This window comes from Neolamprologus brichardi, chromosome 9, assembly GCF_056152115.1.
Source record: "Neolamprologus brichardi isolate AB-2024 chromosome 9, ASM5615211v1, whole genome shotgun sequence".
Classification (NCBI taxonomy): domain Eukaryota; kingdom Metazoa; phylum Chordata; class Actinopteri; order Cichliformes; family Cichlidae; genus Neolamprologus; species Neolamprologus brichardi.
The window spans coordinates 27083811-27099539 of NC_142112.1; the positions used below are offsets into that span (position 1 = coordinate 27083811).

The 15729-nt window shown below is 44.0% G+C and overlaps 1 protein-coding gene across 1 annotated transcript; it reads right to left on the reverse strand.

Annotated features, from left to right (window-relative positions):
* Nucleotides 1-1529: 1529 nt before the first annotated feature.
* ankha (ANKH inorganic pyrophosphate transport regulator a) lies at nt 1530-15398 on the reverse strand. Its single transcript, XM_006795002.3, has 12 exons — nt 14783-15398; nt 13537-13753; nt 13207-13325; nt 12975-13058; nt 12720-12890; nt 12500-12634; nt 11834-11926; nt 11655-11747; nt 6574-6703; nt 6338-6461; nt 6047-6146; nt 1530-2401 (listed from the first exon to the last, which is right to left on the reverse strand). Exons 1-12 carry the CDS (start codon nt 14876-14878, stop codon nt 2273-2275), a joined length of 1491 nt encoding a protein of 496 aa, XP_006795065.1. The 5' UTR covers nt 14879-15398; the 3' UTR covers nt 1530-2272.
* Nucleotides 15399-15729: the final 331 nt, after the last annotated feature.

Here is a 15729-nt window from a genome sequence, read left to right on the forward strand (position 1 = left end):
ACAAAGCCACATCTTTGTAGATATAAATTGAATTGTCAACACTGGCCATCTAGGGTACTGGGGGAGGTTGTCAGATGTCTTTATGGCAGAAAAGAGTAAAAGCCCACTTTCTTCTGATTGGTTGCCCCTCGCCTGACCTCTGAAATCTGAACCTGGTGCTTGTGAGCACTGCTTCCTTTGCTTGCCAGCGTTTTTATTTTGTTAATACCAAATTCAGATGTGGAAAAGAACAAAAACATTAGTTTGTAATCACAAAAGTTTTGCAAGATTGGTCAAATTTGTCAGAGCCCGCACGATGAGACTTGCACAGATTTATGAAAACAGTGTTTGTATTTTAATACATGTTTTAAACTTATTAATTCTCACCCCTGACACAAATGTCATATAATGAATTAAAAAAAAAACCTAAGCTGAAAGAGTCCAAAATCCACTATAAATTCAGTTCCCTTTAGTTTTCAGAAACGATACAGGCCTAAAAAAAATTCTGCCATAACCAAACTTGTAACCAATAAATTACATTTTCTTAGATCCATTCATACACGCTCTCTGATGGAGTATAATGCAGATTTAACAATGGTTACCTGCTTATTGTGGGAGAGAACAGTAGGTTTAACTTTCACTCACTGGTTGTGTGAAACCGCTTTTATATTTCTGTTAGCGGGCGTTCATGTGGGGACAAAGGCTGAAAACTTTTGTTCTCTGAAAATACTGACGGCAATCTAGTGAGTGAAACTTTACTCTGTCACCGAGTCACCGTCTGGACTCTGGTCACTGAAAACGGAGCTCTGAAGTTTATTCTGCTACTGAATAAAAACATATCCCATCGAAAAGTTAAAATTTCAGGTCAATTATCTCGAAATATAGATATTTGAATCAAAATCTTTCCTGGGAATTATTGTTCAAATGTATTTTTTCTGTGGCAGAAATGAGCTTCCATACAAAGTCTCCCACGCACTCTGTTTGGCTTTCCTAAAAAAATAAACACAAGATTAAAATTTATTTCACAACCAAAATGGCATTTTTAATTAAAACCCTCCAAACTTGCAGAGTAGTGGGAATATTTTACAAAACCAAATTTTCTGACTACATAACATGGACTTGTTTACACATTTGACAAGTGAAAGGCTGCTGGTTTGATTCCAGCTGAAGACACAAAACCCCTTGGGGTTGTATCAGGAGGGGCATCTGGTGCAAAACCGTCAATTTAAACTTGCGGAGCGACCCTGCTCCCGAGGAAGCGGCAAAAAGGTAGCTTTTATATGAAAACCCCCTTTATTAAACTTTAGCAACACACAAGAGAAGGAAAAAAATAATTTTTGAAGTTATTAAACCCTCATTGATTACTTGTACATAGCCCAAGCTTCAAATAAGTACAGTGTATCGATACTGTGAGCACCCACCACTGTGTACATGACAGAAATGTATGACAGATCCACTTCAGGGGGAGAAAAATAAACATGATTTTGCAGTGGTATCTGTTAGACTCAAAGAAACAAGAAGGTAAAGCCAGTTCCAGGTAAGCATGAAGATTATTAATAAAGCAATTTATTTGCCAAATAAGAATGCCTTTACAGTATATACAGTACATATGACAGCCTGAATACCACCAGGAAAATGCTGGGCAAAACAAAAGTTGACTCCCAGACTGCATGGAAAGAGAACAATCATAACTATTTTTTTGGCGTTTTGGTTCGTTTTGAAACACGCAGTGATATATAACGAGGGATTCCTGACCCCCCTGGGCAATTAAATATACACGATGCATTACCTATATAAAACAACAATAATCTGTACACCGTTGTATGGAAAATACGATTGCACAACCCAACAAGTCCCACAGTATGTCTATATCTGAATCCAAGCAAGGCCTTGCTGCTTAATCGTCGATTAAAGAACATAAAGAACTCTTTTGGCAACTCCACCACCACTCGACAGACGCTTCCATTCTCGCCGCTGAGGAGGAAGAGCTCTCCCGTGTCGATTTCCCTTGTTTACCAACACATGAAAATGATTATTACGCCTCGCAGATTATGAGTACTGAAGATCGGAAGACGCTAACGGTATTTACATTGATGGATGAACACGTGGAGGTGCATGGCTTTCTTTACAGTGTGCGCATTAATGGTGAGGTGGTCGACGTGAAGAAGAAGACCTCAGTTCTGTCGAGGGGACCTCTGAAACCAAAACCATACTCGGGGGTCCCCTCTCTCCTCTCCTCCAGCACCGTATGTCCCACATTGAGCTCGGCTTTACCTTCCTCCTCCCTCGGATCTCACTCCTGTTCCTCCTCGTCCTCCTCCTGGAGCTCCTCGATGGCATCCATCTGATTCCTGGAGCACACCTCGCTCATGGGGGCCGAGTTCTCGCCCTCCACCACCAGCTCGTTGGACATCTCGTTTTTCTGCGGACAAAGCAGACGGGGGAAATGGAAACAAAATCGTTGCTGTGCTGAATCAAACGAGTAAAAATGAAGCCACTGTGAGTCCAGAGGTTACAAAATCCATCCAGCAGCACCTCTAAAGTCTCTAATTAACACCTTACATCTCTTTTTAATCTGGATAACAACCGTGTACAAAAAGCAGTTTGCAGGTTTGTGCCTGATTATTTCTTGGCTGAGCACAATGATTTCACCATGAAGCTGCCTGGCTCAAACACCAGGAGGGCACAGCGTTTTAGCCAAGAAACACCACGGCCTTCTGGCTATGATCTCAGCCTGTTATGTTATCCAATTAGGTGTTTTTGTGCGGATTAATGAGCTGTAAGGTGTTAATCAGAGAGCTTTAGCCTTACTTGTAGGCAGATTTAGTTTCCTTTAAACAGGGAAAGACCAACTTTCCTTCATGTCTTCATGCAAAGCAGGCTGACTACTGATTCATATTGAGTAGAAAAATATGATGCACCATTCATGAAAGACATACATATATATTCCTTTAAAATAAAAAGCAAAGCTGGAGATTCTTTATTTGCCTAAAATGGATTAAAATGGAAGAGACGCCATGTTTTCAGATAGACGTTTTTTTTTTTTATACAACATGAACACAGTGCAGCTTGCTGCTTCAACAGGATGCCGGGAGTAACAAGGTTGTTCATCTGAAACCGGCTGTCCTCACAAATTAACATTTTCCTAAAATAAACAAAGAGAATGTTATATTTCTGACAATCAGAGAGGTGTCACAGAATAGCAAGTTTATTAAAGCTGTACCGTTTTCAATTTTACTTTTTTTATTTTTAAGACAAACAGAACATTAAAGGTGACACTTTATGATGATGTCAACTTCATATGTTTTTTAATTCTAGAATTCTGCTAGAGGAACTTTGCATAACTTACAGCTCAAAATAATCCTTCATATTAATCATGCTGTTAGTTCGACCTGTCTGCAACAAGTCGTTTTAGCTCCTCCTCCTTTGTGCAAGCTTTCTACTGATTGGCTGCTCCTTGTAAACAGAAACATTAAACATTGGCCGGGAGTTCTGTACCTGAGGTGACTGTATTAGACTCGGTCACAAAGGCCTACAAACCGTGACCCTCGGTGACCTTCGTTGCTATGGAAAAAAATTCCCTGACAGGTCACAAATCACAAAGAGTGCTTCTGCACTAAAAACCTCCTTGGACTGCTTTGGTAGTGAAACCATTCACCTTCAAATTAAAAGCTGAGCTTGACCTGCAAGCAGTAAACTTTTATTTTGAAAGCGAACTTTCTGTTTTCAATTTGTAAATTGGACTTCACAGTTTCAATTTAATTTGTTGCTTTAAATTTAAAAAAAAAATTATATTATAAGGTAATGCAATTTTCAAAATTAGAGATAAAATCCAAACAATCAGATGATCCCTATGACCAATCACTCATCATCCTGTTAACAGGAGGGCAGTGCGTTTGCAGACGTGTTGCTACAGTGGGGCAAAAAAGTATTTAGTCAGCCACCGATTGTGCAAGTTCCCCCACTTAAAATGATGACAGAGGTCAGTAATTTGCACCAGAGGTACACTTCAACTGTGAGAGACAGAATGTGAAAAAAAAATCCATGAATTCACATGGTAGGATTTGTAAAGAATTTATTCGTAAATCAGGGTGGAAAATAAGTATTTGGTCACCTCAAACAAGGAAAATCCCTGGCTCTCACAGACCTGTAACGTCTTCTGTAAGAAGCTTTTCTGTCCCCCACTCGTTACCTGTATGAATGGCACCTGTTTGACCTCATCATCTGTATAAAAGACACCTGTCCACAGCCTCAACCAGTCAGACTCCAAACTCCGCCATGGCCAAGACCAAAGAGCTTTCGAAGGACACCAGGAAAAGAATTGTAGACCTGCACCAGACTGGGAAGAGTGAATCTACAATAGGCAAGCAGCTTGGTGTGAAAAAATCAACTGTGGGAGCAATCATCAGAAAATGGAAGACATACAAGACCACTGATAATCTCCCTCGATCTGGGGCTCCACGCAAGATCTCATCCCGTGGGGTCAAAATGATCATGAGAACGGTGAGCAAAGATCCCAGAACCACACGGGGGGACCTGGTGAATGACCTGCAGAGAGCTGGGGCCAAAGTAACAAAGGTCACCATCAGTAACACACTACAACGGCAGGGAATCAAATCCCGCAGTGCCAGACGTGTTCCGCTGCTGAAGCCAGTGCATGTCCAGGCCCGTCTGAAGTTTGCCAGAGAGCACATGGATGATACAGCAGAGGATTGGGAGAATGTCATGTGGTCAGATGAAACCAAAGTAGAACTTTTTGGTATAAACTCAACTCGTCGTGTTTGGAGGAAGAAGAATACTGAGTTGCATCCCAAGAACACCATACCTGCTGTGAAGCATGGGGGTGGAAACATCATGCTATGGGGCTGTTTTTCTGCCAAGGGGACAGGACGACTGATCCGTGTTAAGACAGAATGAATGGGGCCAAGTATCGTGAGATTTTGAGCCAAAACCTCCTTCCATCAGTGAGAACTTTGAAGATGAAACGAGGCTGGGTCTTCCAACATGACAATGATCCAAAACACACCGCCCGGGCAACAAAGGAGTGGCTCCGTAAGAAGCATTTGAAAGTCCTGGAGTGGCCTAGCCAGTCTCCAGACCTCAACCCCATAGAAAATCTGTGGCGGGAGTTGAAAGTCCGTGTTGCTCGGCGACAGCCCCAAAACATCACTGCTCTTGAGAAGATCTGCATGGAGGAATGGGCCAAAATACCAGCTACTGTGTGTGCAAACCTGGTAAAGACCTATAGTAAACGTTTGACCTCTGTTATTGCCAACAAAGGTTATGTTACAAAGTATTGAGTTGTATTTTTGTTATTGACCAAATACTTATTTTCCACCCTGATTTACGAATAAATTCTTTACAAATCCTACCATGTGAATTCATGGATTTTTTTTTCACATTCTGTCTCTCACAGTTGAAGTGTACCTCTGGTGCAAATTACTGACCTCTGTCATCATTTTAAGTGGGGGAACTTGCACAATCGGTGGCTGACTAAATACTTTTTTGCCCCACTGTATCTTCCCAACAAACCACGGGCCACTCTGGTGTTTTAGTGACCAAAGCAATGACAAGGAGGATTTTTTTTTTTTTTTTTTTTGTGCAGCGCCGTCTTTGCCAGAAGCCACTTGCCAACTGGTCTGTGAATTCAACCTGTGGTTGCTAACTAATCTCTAGGAGAGCAAGACTGAAGCCTGAGGGATGGCCACTGTCACTGACCTCACAGAGATCAGTCTGAAGCCTGAGCTTGTGGTTCACCAACATGTTATTTCAAACCTTGCCAAGTTTCACGTGAGCATCCACCAGTAATCCAACAGTAATGAGAGAAAGCTAGGAGAAGCATAGCAGGTCCACTTTAAGCCCATGCACAGGGATAAATAAAAATGCCCAAGCCTTCTCCTCGCATGTGTGCTTTGATGGAAGGATAATGACTAAACAGGAAAATTATAATTAGTGAGGCACACATCGTCGGGTCACAGACCCATAAAGAGCAAAAAAAAGAAAAGAAAGAAACGCAAAAAGAGGTGTGTACTCATGTTTAGAATGACCTCAGTCCAGGTGTTCTCACCTGTTGTCGATAAACATAGCAGGCTGCTATAGCAACCATTGTGGACTCCCCTATGAAACCAGCGAGGAGGGATCCGACCCCGAGTGTGGCCCCGTGAACCCTGAAACACACACAAAAAAGGAGCAGATTAAGTTTTGAACACCGTGAATTAAAGATGGACCGGTGCGGACGTGAATTTGCCCGTCAGGAGTAAAAAGTGAGAAACCGCAGCTACGTATTGCATAACTGTAATCCTGACTCACAGCGCTGACCTCTGTGAACCTCTCAGTGCTCTCTGAAGTGGCAGCTTACCCCATATAAGGCAGCACAACTAGACTGGTGATGAGGACAATGATGCGCAGAACCGAGCTGGGGGCCAGCACAAAGGTCTTTTTCAGGGTCATGAGCCATCCAGTCAAATGAGCCCGAACAGTCACTGCAAACACACAGAAAACAGAAACACTGCCTCGCTTGTCCGAACGAAACACCAGTACAAACCACAGCTGGAAGCAAAAATGAAACTGAAAGAGAAAAAAGGTACGTCTTACCTGGCAGGGGAAAAAAGGAGAAAATCCTGAGTGGGACCACGCACAGCTTAGCGAAACTATCCTCCACTCCAATTACATCAACCAGGATCTTCTCTGACACATGAGGACTCCAAAACACCACAAAGCAAAGCTGTGCAGGAAACGAACAAAGACTAAATTAATTTATCCCCCGCTATGCCTCATTAGATTTCATTAGTTCATTATCTCGAGTGGCTTCGGACCGGACGCGGGCCCCTTTGAAGCTCCTACAAAACAAGCAAGCAAGCGAACGCATGATGGACGGCGTTATTGTTCCTAGAAGGCGTTTCCGAAGCACGTGCAACATTACTGTAGCCATCTCAAAGCAATTACCCTGCGAGCGGATCATTAATAGTGTTAAACAGGACAGCAAACTGATCTGAACGTGAATAATACATCGCTTTGTTTCGAATTGTAAAAACAGTTTCTCTGCACGCCGCACTTGGACTTAGATCAGAGGGGCTCTTCTATAAAGAGAGATTAATGAGTGAGGGAGGTATGTTGAGCCTAAAGCTAGAGTATTCAGTGTCACAACACAAGCGCTCTCTTTAATGGGGCACGTCATCACAGCTAATGCGGAACACATACCGTGGTCTGGGAACAGGTCGTGTGTGTTCAGTGATTCTTTCAGCTTAAAGCATGCCTTAAAGATCATGCAGATTGCAACGTGCAACCGGTTGAGCTGAATCCAAGTCACGCCAGAAGGATGCTGCACAGTGCAGCGAAATGCACTGCACAGTCAAATTAATTCACATGCAGAAAATAACAATTTTTAATGCTCAGTTCCTCCCCTTTTATGTGAGCGTGCTCAGAGCCCGAAACAGGAAGACTGGGTTAACAGAGAAAGCTGATAACAGGCTATCACGCCCGTAGTTATCGCTGACTGGGTTTTTTATGTCTTGTCTAAAAAGTCTAACCTTGTCAAATTTGCTTGATAGCTCATGCCTCTGGAGTTTCCGGAGATGCATTCATGTTTTGACTAACTAACAGCCACTCTCCATTTGTTACCAACTACAAGTACTTGCCGTCCTCCAGCTGTTTTTCAGGATTCCTGAAATGTCTCAACTTGGAACAAAACACTGATGATCTGATCATCTGACAACCAGCATGTCAATAAAATGCACTCGATCACCTGGTGTCATATTTAATCATCCTCACTTGCTGAGTCTACTCTCAGCCTTATGCAAAGCACCCAGACCTTCCAGGAGTCCTCGCTCACCTCTACATGCTTTCCTGCTGCTTTGTGTAACTACTTCCTGTCACATGCTGTCACCCTAGCCCTCTCTGAAACCTGAATAAGTAGAGAACAGACTATTAATTCTGCTGGGCATTCCAGCTTCCTCGTACACAAATTTGGCCTTGCTGGGTGAGGCGGTGATCCACACTTTGAAACAGTTGACAAATGGAAAGCAGAATGATATAATCACACACAAGAAATATCTCCAGTAGGGCTCAATCCCCACAGAGTTCACCCACAGGTGAAAACTGTTAATCTAATTCAGGGTCATGGGAAGTTCTGATGCGAGGTGCACTCTGAACAGGCTGCCAGATTGTCACAGACCTAACACACTAGCTTAGAGTGATTTTTCCCATCTTATCACTCTAAACTAGTCTCAACAGATAAATGTAAAATGCAACACCAGCTGAAAAAAAACAAAAACAAAAAAAACCCACCTGTTACTGCTCTAGTTTTCATCGCTCTGTAAACCTGCCTCTAGCTCAGCACCCATCGACCCAGATTCTCTCGTTCAGGTCTCTCTTATGCCATCTAATCTGAAAATGAATGATGACTAATCCCACCGTCACAGAGATGCAGCGAACTCTGGGTTTAAACTCCAGTCCTGTGTGATGCACTCTGTGGTGGAACCAGAAGTTTCAATATTACATTATTAATACTACATAGCCAGTATGTTAAACATGCAGTGCAGCGGATGGCTGTGAAAACTGACGAAGGAGGGAGGATGACTTTTTCCCCCTCCTAACTTAGTGAATAAAAAAGGTACTCATTGTTACTTCTTCTTACCAAAACCAGTGTTTACTCTTTTTAGGCACTGAAAATTACACCTCCAGATTCAGAAGAATTACACAGTAAATGTTGTGAAATTACACCCCAAGTTGCCGACTGGACTATAAAGTCCTAACGTTTTACACGCAAAAGGCGCTCAGTCTGGAGACTTTTAAATTAAAGTTATAAGGCAACAATTTTATAATTTAGTTAGGTTCTGTGGTCGATGATAATTGCTCTCAATCAGCAGCATTTGACTCAGCTCATTTATGGCGAGGAACGAGTAAAAAGTCACTTTTCTGTTCACTGGCATGTTGAATGGAGCCTTTCAGAGTCAGTCGTGATATTTGTCCCTACACACCATCACAAAAATTAAAAACTGTCAAAAGTGCAAGATTGAACGGATCTTCTTGCCCAGTAAAAACACTTCAAATAGTAAAAAAACAACAACACCTGATGTTCCAGCAGTTGTGATCGCTCAAACCTGCCACTAGCTCAGCACCCACCTACCCAGATTCTCCCACTCAGGTCTTTCTCATGCAGGCTAATCTGAAAATGAATGACGACTAATCCCACCATCACTGCAACCAGTCCACTTTATTTAAATCACTGTTTATCTATGCATCACTTTAAGCCTGTGGCTCACCATCATGGTGCTTTTCTTTGATTAATGGCTGTTTGGGTTGGAGACATAGTAAGACACAATGCTCTGCAGTATTTTCAACATCGCAGGAAGTTTCAGATTTCTGATCCTCTGAACCAAAGTTTGGGTGAGGATTACGTCTTTTGATGATTTCACTTGGCGTCGCCTCACCAGTTATCATTACTTTAGCTAAAAAAATTATGGCGAGCAATTTATCTAGCCCGAGCGAAGCCGCCAATCTCCCCTGACTCACCGTGGTTACTCTAAACAAGGTGAGACACCCCAGCAAGGTCTGTTTGCATAAGATGAAATTATCCGTTACGTAAGCTTAGTCACTCCCCTCCTCAGATACGCCTCGTCTACCTCCTCCAGTTGTTTTCACTCTGCTGCGTTTCCTGCATGCGTAATTAATACAAGTCAGAGCACGAGGGCTTGTTTTCGACACAGCAGAACAGGCCGTACCTATCTGCCTGTGGTGCTTTGCCGAGCACACACCCTCACATAGATGTTTACAGCTCTGGGATTCAACATCTGGTGTGCCATTCTTCTCCTCCTCCTCCTTAAAAAAGACCCAACCTTTGCCACAAACTTCCTGTTTTTCTTATTCAAGCTGTTAGGACAGCTAACTGAAGAAAAAGCTCATTCTCACTCGTCGCATTAATACCGAACAGAAGGCGAATATGATCAGGAAGAGCGTTTTTGCTGATTTAAAGGCATAACTGTCCAGACATTTAGCAGAGAAACATAATGACGTGTGCATAATGACGCAGGAGCACTCATTATTTAGCAGAAAAAGCATACCTGCAAGGGGCTTTTGAAATGTGTTAAATGACATGTTTTATGTGAATGCCTATTTTGTGATGCTCTTAAAACTTGGGTGGGACTGGGACAAATAAATAAATAAATATAGGCCCTTAGCCTGCTCACAAATTCCACCCTAATGTGTCTCCCTGCAACCTGAAACCAAAACGGCACAGCGAAGGAAGAGTACATATGAGTCATTAAAAAGTCGATTACTCTGAACCTTTGTGTAGAGCAAACAGGGTTAGAGACATGCAAAAGCCATGTTGAACGTGTTTGTGCAGAACACTGAACCGGTTTTGTTGGTCATGTTGGTCTGACTGACAGCATCCGTAACCCGTGATGAGGCAAGATTAAAAGTAGGCAAACAAGGCAGGCGGCTGCCAAGACTTTTTTCCTTCAGGAAAAAAAAAACAAAACAAAAAAAACAAAAACAAAAACGCAAAGGTTAGTGATGTTTGCACTTTCACATTCAAGATTCGTTTCCTGATGTTGAAAGATAAACATCAGGAAATGCTGCCATATAGATTTCCATGTTTTCCGTGTGTGAAACAGGAATACCTGGCTTGGGATAGGAGCTTTTTTTTTTGCAGGGCAGCACAGTAATGATCAGCTAACAGCACCTCACACACTGGAACTCAATACAAGCTATCAGTTAGAAATGTGAGGCAACACGTTTAAGTAATAGTGGGGCTAAATTACAGCAACGCCTGCAGAGCAACTAGGTGCTTTTTTCGTTTCTGAGCTAAAAACAACAAAAAAGGATGTGTTAAATTGCTTCAACATAATCCGGTATGGTGTGCAAAAATCAAAAGTCGCCTTTCTTTTCTTTATATTTTGAGAGGAAAATAAGAAATACCTGCGCCCGTTAATTGAAACATGTGCAAACACAAGTGGAAATACAGTATATAAGATTCTAATGAACTCTCTTTAGCATACTTTGGTCTTTTCTGAGACCATTTCTGATGAGGCTTTAGTAACCATAGATAGATCGACCAGAGGGTCAGATGTAGATCTTGTGTCAGGTCTTTACTAGACTTTTTCCCCCACATTAGACGACACTTCCTTTGTCCTTCATGTGTCCAATTTTCTCACATTTTGGCACAACACACCAACACATGCAGAGCTTTCAGCTTATAGCTGTTTGTGAACCTTCTTGTTGGTGGAAAAAACATTTCTGTCTTACTGTGTCATTTTTGCCATTTTTCATATATTTAAGTTAAAGCACCGGAATAAATGATGTTTCGTGACAAGCTGCTAGTAACAAAATCTAGCATTGTTTGTTTGCCAAGCGGTCTGTTATGTCTAGACACAACAAGTTTGTTGAGTTTGGTGCCTTTTCCTGCTTGACTGATTTATAGCTAAGTGTCAAGTGGCTTAACATTCCTGTGAAAATGGTCAGGTACAAGGACTGGACTGAAAATGATAAAAAAAAAAAAAAAATTTAAAAATGCACCCAATGTCCAAAAAAACAAACAAACAAAAAACCTTCAGAAAGCCTGGCAAAATTACAAGTGTGGCTCCTTGGAAGCAAATTACGATGAAGTAAGGGGTGGCTCAAGACTGCACTGTGCCCCCCGCATAAATAAAGAAAGAAAGAGCGCGAGATCTTACCGTGAGTGACAGCGCCAGACAGCAGAATGTAAACTTCTTAATATGGGACTTGGTGACAAGGCTGCCAGCGTTCAGCTTGTTGCTGGGATTGTTCTACCAGTGAGAGAAGCTCATTAGTGTTCTAGACAAAAAGCAGACTTATTTCTACTGTAAACACTAGCAGGGACAGTCTGAGTTACCTTGTCAAAGGCTGGGTATACTGCTCTCAGTTCAGTCAGCCAACCGTAGGGCATGTGGCCTACCGGGTATGTGGCTGTGAGCACAGCAACCGCCTGGAATGACAAAGACACGACAGCTAGAAGTCATCAGCACATCGGCGCTAGTGCTGAAAATACCACCCGCGCGGCTAAATTAACGATAGAGGCCTAACAATAGCCGACACGAGAGGAGCACATGCGTCTCTCACTTTCCCAGCAGCGTTCGGGTTTTGAAAAAGTTTGCGACCGGCCTTGAGCTTGTTATTGTGTCCCAAACAACAATGGGCAGCGAACAGTACAGCCACGGAGGAATGTTTTCACTCAGTGTTATGAAGCCCTGAGTTTCACATGTACATGGTGAATCACCCAAACCACTGGCAGCCAGTGTTGTCAATGATTTCCAGTTCATTCTGGTAAACAGCTTTGTATTGCCTCTAGTAGTTGGGGATCTCTGTAAGCCAGAAAGCTCCAGAGGGAGTTTGTTAGCTTTACATCTGCAGTAACTTGAGGGGGGGAGATTAGACTGCGAAAGTCTCTCTTTACGATCCTGTGAAAGCATCGCAACAATTAGCATAGAATAGCATATGAAGCAGTTTGCAGCAAGTTCGTAATTAAAAGAAATACAATAAACACGAGTGATACGCTCACCTCTGTGGCATCACTGGTGCCCTTGAGGTCACGAGACACAAAGAGGTTGACGATGGGTCGACTGATGCGCTGAGTGGCCAGGATGAGGGCGAGAGGCCACCAGAAACTCAGCATCTTTTTGATGGTGGCGTCGCCCTGCAGGGACAGAGACAGGAGACGTGCTTGAGACTAGTTTTATTATTACGAAACATGCAAAAAAAAAAAAAAAGTCAGCACATACCCCCACGTCAAGCCCGCTGGAGTCCGGGATGTTGTCGTGGATGTTGCAGTAGTAACCCAGCCCGACGATGCTGAAACGAACCAAAGCCCCCATATACAGCGAAAGTATCGGGATGAGTAAGGGCTCCACGCATTCCAGGTTACTGTGCAGGAGAATGGCCACGAAGACGATCTGCGGGAGAGGAGAGGGATCACGTAACACGCTCACGGGTGAATTAAAGTTTGACTGAAAGCGAACGCGGGTGTGTCTCGTCACCTGAGCCACCACGTCAGAGATGGATGCAGAGCCGACGATAACGCTGTACTTGTGCTTGAGAAGGATCCCTGCGTGAATCCATGCCTTCAAACAATAAAGAGAGGTCAGCTCAAGACACAAAGCGGCATTTTGCCCATTTTTCTGATCGCAGCCAGGCCGTATATTGGTGTGTTGTAGAAAACAAAACAGAGTTGATTAAAAACCCGCCTGGTACATTTAAACCAATGCTTACCATTGCATCCAACAAAGGGAACGCAGCCAGGTACAAGAAGGCCTTCCTTGTCTTGTGCCCCACAGACTCATCCACATGGTGGAGCTTATTAATAATGTAGTATCCTAAATCTGTGTATGCTGCAGGAGAAAAGGGGAAGGGGGCCACAGGTGGGTGAGAAGAGGTTAATGAGACGATTTCTTCCCACGCTCGATTGTTTTGTGAAAGCTGCAGTAATGAAATCTTTAGGTCTGGCGCGTACAGACACACAAACACCAAAACGTCGCATTTTTAGGATGCGGTTTAAGCACAGCGTGTCATCAGGCGTCCACAAAGAACCCCTAAACACACCTATCAAGATATGCAGGATGAATGCGATGGCCCCGGCCGCCACCATGCAGAACACAGCCTTCCTCCGGTCCCGCTTGCTGTTGACAAACACCAAGCCCACATTCTTGAAGTCGCTCATTGGGCCGGTGAAGAACTTCATCAGGGAGTAGGCCAGACCGTAGCTGGCCAGCATTTCCACTGCATCCTCTTTGACTGTGGCTATGCCCCTGTTGAGGGCCTGGAAAAGATATGGCATGGAGGGAGGGAGGGGAGAGGAAGAGGTGAGACAGCACGTGATGCATGACCAGCCCGCATGAGCGTGACTTGGTCTAACTTTATCTCTAGCCAGACAGCACCACAGCTCTTAACCATCCTTCAATAAAAAATAAATAAATACAAATAAGTAAAACACACAACAAAACAAAAAAAATATGTGCCTGTCCTTTACAAGCGATCACACACAGTCACCCTGAGAAAACACAACTACAGCTGCTTTCTCTTTTTGCAGGACTCTGTGCTATTTACAGAGCCATTACATAAGCTTAATCCTGACATCTCCAAGCCTCTATGTGCGTGTCTGTGTGTGTTTTTAATTCTCACACTATCTGCACAGGCTCTCTGGGGTAAAAAGCAGCCATGAGATCACTCATTTGGCTAAGAAAGGACAGGAAATGTCCAGACAGGAAATATGACAATTAAAGGAAAATGTTGGGTGCGTTTTAATCCATTCTCTATCATCTGCGAGTGGATCAGATTGACTGATAAATGACAGGAAAGAGGCGTGCTGTTAATAACACTGACAGCTCAGTGCGTTTCACGGCAGCAATGGCGACATTGTTTGTTTTTTTCCAGAATAAAAAAAGGAAGAAGGAAAAAAACATCAGGTCCTTCGTGTGGGTGACAGATCCGCCTCTTTTGCTAAATAATGTACATAAACCTAATGGATGTCTCGACAGTCACATACACGACACCCCTCACGGCTAAGCTAGCCGCAGTTGAAGCCCCAAACCAGCCGTTTTTGGGGGACTAAACGAGACTCGAAATGACTGGTGTCAGCTCGGGGAAGCGGTCGGTGTTTTCCGGGGCCATTTAAAAAACGCTAAATAAATAAAAGATGCTAGTTGACACACCGAAGCACTCTCCTCACAGCGGCGGAGTAATAAAACGGCCGTTAGCCGTCGCTAGCAAAGCCAAAGCTGCGGTGCCGTGAGTCTTCCTACCCCCCTCCCCTCCCGTAACCTGAAAACAAGCCAGCCGGAGCCGTTACCTGTTCTCCGAGGTCGATGGCAACATTGGTGATAGCCAAAGGCACCAAAAAGCGGATGAGAGGCCAGTAAGGGCTGAGAGATGGAAACTCCACCATAGTATAAGCCGGGATGACAGAGCGAGGGGCATCTGCCTCGGTCTTGATTGATGAGGAGGAAAAAGCAGAAGATTAGCGGCGAGGAGAGGCAGTCGGAGCACCTGTGTTTCTGCCGTCGGAGGGGGGTTAAGTGGGGCAGCGGCGGCGGGAGGAGCCGGGGCGCTCCGGTAGCGGCTGCGCTTCACGAGGTTGTGGTGCTGCTGAGAGGATCCGAAGGTCAATGAAAATCTCACACCGGCGCATCTTCCTCGAAAATCGTCATCATCGAGGGGGTGGAGAGGAGAGGGGGGACGAGAGGTGACATCAAACAAAAAAAGGAGGGGACTGGGACGAACCGAGGTGTAGATTCGGATTTTCTTTTTTAAAAACAGAAGAAGGACACGCGATAATCCGGAGCAGCTCGGCTGGATTATCAGTTTCCGACAGCGTCGTGTTTGATTTCACTGCGCCTGTGCTGGGGCAGTCCGACTGCTTTTCGACCCTCCCAGAGGCTGGAACCCACTGCTGCCCGCACGTGGGCCTGGCATCCCGGCCGTGACGTCATGCCGAGTATAAATCTGGCTTTTTATGACGGCGGTGCACGCGACACACAGGAGAGCCAGCAGCAGGGGGTGGTTCGCTAGAGATGAATAATAAATTCACAACCGTAAAAGAAAGTAAATCTAACTGGACTCTGGCGGGCAATCACATAGTAAAGCAATCATATACACCTACGCATGTCAGGTGTATCTCCACGAGGGGAGTTTGGTCTCATAAATCCTTCTATGTTGCACAATAAACCTGCTTTGAAGACACTTAGGTTTACGCAGCATAAACGGGTAAACGTAAAGACATACACTGCCACCTACTGG

Bases quoted from the DNA above. Each gene is read 5' to 3' on its own strand.
- ankha (XM_006795002.3), bottom strand. From the start codon at position 14,878: ATGGTGGAGTTTCCATCTCTCAGCCCTTACTGGCCTCTCATCCGCTTT. The intron at 13,754-14,782 runs GTAACGGCTCCG...TATCTTTTCCAG, and splicing joins CCATCGACCTCGGAGAACAG to GCCCTCAACAGGGGCATAGC. The intron at 6,462-6,573 runs GTAAGACGTACC...GTGTGTTTGCAG, and splicing joins CTCCTTTTTTCCCCTGCCAG to TGACTGTTCGGGCTCATTTG.